The sequence below is a fragment of the Octopus bimaculoides genome, chromosome 11 (assembly GCF_001194135.2).
Source record: "Octopus bimaculoides isolate UCB-OBI-ISO-001 chromosome 11, ASM119413v2, whole genome shotgun sequence".
Taxonomy (NCBI): Eukaryota; Metazoa; Mollusca; class Cephalopoda; order Octopoda; family Octopodidae; genus Octopus; species Octopus bimaculoides.
In genome coordinates this window covers 387,750-394,932 of record NC_068991.1, presented here as the reverse complement: position 1 = coordinate 394,932, position 7,183 = coordinate 387,750, and the positions used below count along the sequence as shown (strand labels likewise).

The following is a 7,183-nucleotide window of genomic DNA, read 5'->3' as shown; positions in this document are numbered from 1 at the left end:
ATCCATTCATGCCCACCCACATGAACATGGCTCATCAACACCTGCTCACCTCCCCCCCCCCATCTCTATCTCCCTATGCATGGGTATTTGTCAATGTCAATGATATTTCTTTAATTTCTAAGTTCCAGTTTTACTTTTCTTCTGGCTGTATTCAGATAAAATATAATACAACCAGTCATATACTAGGGTCAACCTATAAACAAGTATAACCTCCTCCCGCCACCACACTCACTAAATAGATTAGAAATCCATGTTTGAGTGAATTGTCGTTGTGTAACCCTTGGTCAGACCTAATCCAGCCCAACTGTGGTCATAGCTATGACCATCATGTCATTTGTTGAGATATAATGCATTTAGGATTACATTATCTAAGGTATACTTCCTTTTTAAGGACAGTAAGAAGTGATTTGGTTTCTATTTCCAGTAGATCAAGTGACCATGTAGTAGCCCCATTATTATGTCAGTGTTGTCAATATGAGTGAGTTAAAAGTAAAAGTTATTTTAATTCTCCTCTTTAAGTTGTAGTCAGGAGTACTTAACAACCAATAGCAGCTATGGTGTTATACGACTGTTTATAAAATAAGAATCAATCTTGGTCAAATAGAAACGGTTTGTGAAGACTATTGGAACTTTAGTCTGAAAATTAAGATTTCTGATTTCAAAATTAATCAACAGAAATTGTTTTTGGGGAGGAAGAAGTATAGAATAAAACAATGCCACAAAGTATGAAATACTGAAATGTAGCATTGAGAAGTAAGGTGTGTGTGTGTGTGTGGGTTGGGGGCAGGTGATAATGTAGAAATTCTAGATTATTCTTTCTTTTTTTTTTTTCTTCAGTTTTAACATCAAATTAAAGTAGAAAAAGAAAAGAATGTACAAACCTTCATTTGTTTTGATTGAGCCTTTGCAATTAAATGTTCTTCTACTGGATCCTACGAATTCACAGTGGTCATCTCCTGATCCCAAATTGTCTGCTATATCCAAATACCCTGAAAACATTCTGTTACTGAGAAGAATTTTATATCTTTCAGGCTGACCACAAAGTATCACACCAACATACCGTCCGACGTGGTAAGGAATTTTCTTTATGTAGCGTGTGCCATAACAATCACTTGTGATATTATGGAATGAGAAATTATAGGGTGCCCATTTCCCAGAATTAACAAGCACCTCAGTCCGAAACTGTAGCAGTTCTTTCTTCATGGCATTCATTCTCAAAGACGTTGAATTGAGAATTTCATTCAAATGTCTTATAACATTGGCCTGTTTCTGCATCTCTTCACTTTGGTTCTTTGTATGACTCTTTAAGAGTTGCATTGTGAAGTTTACATGTTGTATTTTACCCAGCAGATTGCCTTTCATGATATTAATGCTTTCGTTGTATTTCTGTAATTTCTCCATGGTTTGGTTGTCTGTGCCTTTGAGAGCACTGATTGCTGTGAATAGAATTTGTGAAATATTCAGGAAATGCAATTTCATTCCGTCATCAATCTGCCTGATCTTGGACTGTACCTGGTCCAGAGATCCAGCATGTTTTTCTTGTGTATCATTAAGATCATGTTTCAAGTCGTAAATGAGTTCCTCAAGCTTCTGAGAACCGATTACAATTTCTTGGATCTTGGAATCCAAAGGACCCATAATCTCATCTATGTATTCATACAAACTTGAATTAATTTGATTCGACATTCTATGAATGTTCTTGATTGCTGAAATGTTCGCCCTGTGTACAGAGTTATTGATCTCATAACGCCAGTCTTCGAGGTTTGGGATTTTTTTATTCAACATCTTTACGTCAGCTATGGTTTTGTTTGCAGTTCTTTCAATTGTTTGAACTTTTCTCTTCACTTGGAGGGTTACTCCCTTCGTTGCATTAAGTTGTCCTTGAATGCTGTTACTTTCAATCCTCATTCTTTCTTCAAGAGAATAATAATATTTATGGATTTCCTGATATTTCCTTGTCAGATCTCGAATATTTTTCCTCAACTCTTTCAGTTCTGCAGAAAGGACTGTCGACATGATACGAGCACTTGACATTGGTTGTTCAGCTCTGACTCCATCATCAAGTTTTTGGACAATTTCTTCTCTAGGGATGGTGTCATCTAAACTTCTCTGCAGGTCTTCATTGAAATTATTTTCATATGCTTTAAAGCGTTTATCAACCTCTTGAGATATGGTGTTGTTGACTTTGCGAAACGCATTTAAAGTGTATTTCTCAACCATAGTTTCTAACTGTGGCACATCCGCTAAAGCTTCATCTTTCACTTGGTGATTGTTTATTGATGATCTCCCATAGTAATAGGGATGAGAAGTTGTATCTGTTTTACGGTGACCATGCTCTTCTCCGGTCCTACTGCTATCAGGATTTCCAATCAGCTGGTTAATAATCTTTTCAAGACGAATTATTCGAGCATTTAGGCTCATCCTTTTTTCCGTGCTGCCTTGCATCTCAGTCACTAACATGAATTTCAATGACTTCATTTCTTTATCGAACCCATACATGTCCTCTCTGTTTTTATTTACTACTTTTGACAAGCTTTCAACATCGCTACAAGAACTCTTAATTTTGTTCCTTGGAATCACCATACTGATTACACATTCTTCTGAAGCTGCTGCCACCATAACAGATACAATCCCATTTGATAGCAAGAATAGTAAACTCAATAACATTGACAAATGCATGATGGATGATGAGCAAATATTATTAAATCTTAGATTTCACAAAGTGTTACCAGTTTTTGTTTCCCGTTCTCAGTCGTTTGTTTTCTTTTTTCTTGATTCTCTTCTGAAGGTTACTGACTCTGTTAGGTGTGACTAGCACCTGTTAGATCAGTATGGTCTCCTGCAGAAATAGACATCTTCGTTACAGAGAATAATTATTATTTATGAGGTTGGGGAAGGAAGGAGGTGCCTATTTTTTGGGGTTTCGTTTTTGTTTTGCTTTATTTAAAGTCAGTCAATGAAAGCAATGAGATTTTGTGAAAAGAATTTGCAGAAATGTTTTCAAAAAATTCACCAACGAATAATTAATAATTATTAATTTGTATGAGCTGACTTTAAAACAATAGAAAAAACATTGAGAATAAACAGATGAAGAATCTTACATGTCCAACTGTTTGGTTCTTTCATTAAACCATGTTATATATCCACAGAATAGTTTCTATAAAACACCAAATATTCACACACAAAAATCTTTTTCCTTAGTTTCTCCCAGAATGAAATTAACTTTTTCCTTTTTTTCCAATTTTTTTTAATAACATATTTTGCTTCTGTTAAATAAACATTTTTTCTCCTTTAGAATCTGTTTTTCTCTCTTTTTTTTTTCTCCACTGTTGTAATGAGTGAAGCAAACTGCTGTAGAAGTAGAACTGTGTCTCTCTATATACCACTGCTGCTGCCAGCTGCTCTTGAAGTAAATTACCAAAGTGTGTGTTGTTCTAAGAAGGCAGGTCTCCTCCTCAACAGTAATGTCCTTCCTTCCACTTGTACAACCAGCGGCTCTTTAACTTTAACACTTTAGCTTTCCAAAAAAAAAAACAGAAAGAGAAACACTTGTCATCCACCCCTCACTCCTGCAACCACAACACTCACACCATCACTCTCCTCTCACTCTCCTCTTCTCTACTGTTTTACAGTTTCCAGTTCAGTTGTAAGATCTATTTTTTTTTATTTTGCTTCTTGTTTGTTGTTTATTTTGTTTCCCCTCCTTTTTATTATGTGAGGTCTTTATGCATGATAACCTTAACTAAACAGTGAGAGAGAGAGACGGAGAGAGAGAGAGAGAGAGAGAGAGAGAGAGGGGGGCAGAAGGACCAGCATTTACATTTTCCTTCATCAGTCTCCAGACTGATTTCTCATTGGTTGATGTAAGCCTTCCACTTCAACATCCTCCTCCTTCTCACTCCTCTACCCTCTTTTACTCTTTTACTCTTTCATTTATTCACGTGCCCCCTCCCTCATTTTCAGCTCTCTCTCTCTCTCTCTCTCTCTCACATCTTATTTACAGCTTCTACATGTGGGTATCCTTTCACTTTGTGTGTGGGGGTATGTGTAGGTATGAGTGTATGTATGTTTGTGTATGGATGTGTGTGTGTATATACATATGGGTGGATGCATGTGTATATAGACCATATGTGCATGTATGTATACAAGTAACTATGTGTATGCCACCACCAACGTCCCCATTACCATCAAGCCCTTCACCAACGCCACCAACATATCTACATGTGTACTGCTTTCCACCCTCCACATTTACACACTCCCACACATGTGCATGCACATACACAAGCACATACACACACATAATCTCATATTTAAAACTCTCTGATATTACATAAGACAGATATATTCGGCAATAATTCCTCTTCCAAATATTTCTTCTAAATTCAGCTCCAAAACAGCAAAATTTATCACTACTCTCATCATCACCATCAACTTAACAATCATCATCACCATAGCCACCATTGCCACCAACATTGTCGTATCCCCACAATCACAATTATCATCATTGTTATCACAAGCCCCGATATCATTATCTGAATATTTTCCTCTTTATCTGCCACATCATCATCATCAGCATCACCACCACCACCACTGCCATCATCATCTTCGGTGCCAATATATTTGTGCTTTTGACAATTCTTCATCAATTGAATTCTATTATTGTAGAACACAATGTAAATTAGAAGAAGACAGGTATGTCTTTTCTGAGGAGCAGTCAACAAATTGTAAAATGGCCCATCAGGAGACTCCCTTGGGTTATTGCACCCCACTTATACAGAAAGATTATGTTTACATTGTTATTTAACCCACAGTGTGGTTTTCTAATGTTTAAATTATTTCAGTTCCTCTGATTTATGCTCTGTTGGACTAAAATACCCCCATACAATTTATGTATGTCATTATTCAGTTATTTCAAGATTTTTTGCCAATAGAGAAAGAACCGGTTTCCAACTTAGATTCAAGGCTTCTTCACTGGAATTTCAACATCAACAACAGGGTTTTTTTTATTTGTGTGTACGTATGTATGTGCAGATTTGTTTGTTTTATGTATGTATTCTCATGCATATAATTGCATATCTAGACATGCAGCATGTATGTATGTATGTATGTTACCTAAATGTTATGCACATTAAAAATATTGTGGTACTGGTGTGTAGTTTGAAAGGTGTGCCTAACAGGAGATAAAGAGGGATGGAATGTGAATGAAACTAAGTCAGTGAACTCCAATTATTTCACCAAGAGAGAATACTTTGATCTATTTTGATGTTGTCCAGTAATCATAACATTTTTTACTACAAGCTCAAGATTGTAAACTGACTGATGTAAGAAAATAAGTTTACAGTATAAATCTCTATCTGGGATATTCTTAATTTGTAAGAGAAGGAGTCACACTAACCTTTTTTAGGCTCTCCTTTCATGCTGGTAATTAACAGTGTCACAAGGCTTAGGTGTTGATGTCTACTGCTGGAAAAAAGTGGGCAATGAGGAAGTCCCTGAGGATTGTAATTCTGGGAAGGAATCATATTGTGTTTCATGAAGTGATGGGACTTGGAGATCTGAATGTATCTGATGAATAATCATTCATGTATTGGGTAATAAATTTAGTGGAGCATAGACCATTGTAGTAGAGGATAGAAATGACAGTGAGATGACAGAGCAAATCTATGAACCAGTGATTCCTTCTTAGCCCTTTAGTTGAATGTACTTCTTTTTGTGTGTGTGTATATATGACTGATGTAATACTGTGTGTGTGTATATATGATATATTGTGTTATATAGTTGGTAACTGATGTATAAAGCTGGAACACTGTCCATAAATGATGCAGTATATTTCATATATATAGCTACACAACAACATGTTATACATGATGGATATAAATGGAACACTGTCCATTTTGTACTCTGCATTATAGAACCTGTGACTGTTGTATGTAGTTACAACACTGCAACTGGTAAATGTTTCGTTAACCAGAAGTGGTAAATTCCATATGGCCCATTGTCCTATCATTGTTGAGATTGGTCCCTCATCCACTTATTGGCTTGCTCCAGAGATCATTGAGGGGGTTGGGGTGGTTCTTACTTAGTGGGCAACAGAATACATTTTTGAACAAAATATCTGATTCAGTGTGTTTCAGTGAATTATTAAAATTGTCTTCACTGTGAGACTATGTAAACATAAGGAACAAGACTAGACGCAACTTTAGTCAACCCCCACTTGCCATACACCCCCTGCTGACATCAAAACATACTTGAAAACTAGTGAACTATGCCAGGATGAAGAAACTGATCTCAATCATGTCATGTAGGCTTCTTAGGATTTTATCAGACAGAAAAATGGAGACTGATGAGTCGTATTCTTGATATCTATGTAATTTTGTGTGTGTGTGTGTGTATACATGTATGTATATGTGTGTAGTGGTATGTATATATAAGACTATGAGAGTATATATGTATGTATATACATGGCCATACTCGATAATGAGGGGGCAGCCATCATATGTATATACATATAGATATGTAAATGTGTATATGTATGTGTACATATATATATATATATATATATATATATATATATATATATATACATGTACAAAAGCTCTACTGTACATATGGTATACTTTCTATAGCTGGGTGCCCTTCATTACACTAACTAAAAACACCAAATACCCTTCATTACACCAACCACTTTATAGAGGATATTTGGTGTTTTTTAGGTGGCACCAACACTAGTGAGGTCACCAAGTGACAAGGCTCCTTAACTGAGGGACAGAAATAGGTGTTTTGCAGTAAATGAAACTCATATCTACAACAGGTGAGGGAGAGAGAGATAGATCAGGTGAAGATGTGACATGGTGTACACACAAGGGCATTATATATAGTGAAGTGGACTGGAGATTGAGGAGGATAAGTAGGTGGGTGGGTAGGTGGTAAAGTTCATGAGATTGTGAAAGGAGAGTGGATGATGGAGGGGTTGAGAATGTAGTGAGTGGGGATGGGTAGGAGGAGGGTGTATTGGAAGGAGATGTTGTGGGGAAGAGATTTGACAGGGATATTGTATACAGGTGGTTTCATGAGGGAGAGAGGCAGATAGAGGGGAGAAGAATACAGTAGGGGGAAGCGGAGCAAGTTGGGATGTAGGAGAGATTTGTCAGGGATCATATTGTGTACAGAAGTGGGGGCGGGG

At 36.6% G+C, this 7,183-nt stretch overlaps 2 protein-coding genes across 10 annotated transcripts in view; one reads left to right on the top strand and one right to left on the bottom strand.

Moving 5' to 3' along the window:
• Window positions 1-3,597, bottom strand: part of LOC106881848 (uncharacterized) — a 34,108-nt gene extending 30,511 nt beyond the window's left edge. The window contains exon 1 of the mRNA XM_014932364.2: window positions 882-3,597. Within this exon, the coding sequence (XP_014787850.1) occupies window positions 882-2,679 (1,798 nt within the window). The 5' untranslated portion in view covers window positions 2,680-3,597. The remainder of the gene's footprint in view (window positions 1-881) is intronic.
• The window catches only part of LOC106874508 (lipoxygenase homology domain-containing protein 1), a 163,270-nt gene that overhangs the window by 69,297 nt on the left and 86,790 nt on the right, over window positions 1-7,183 (top strand). The gene's annotated exons all lie outside the window — the stretch shown is intronic.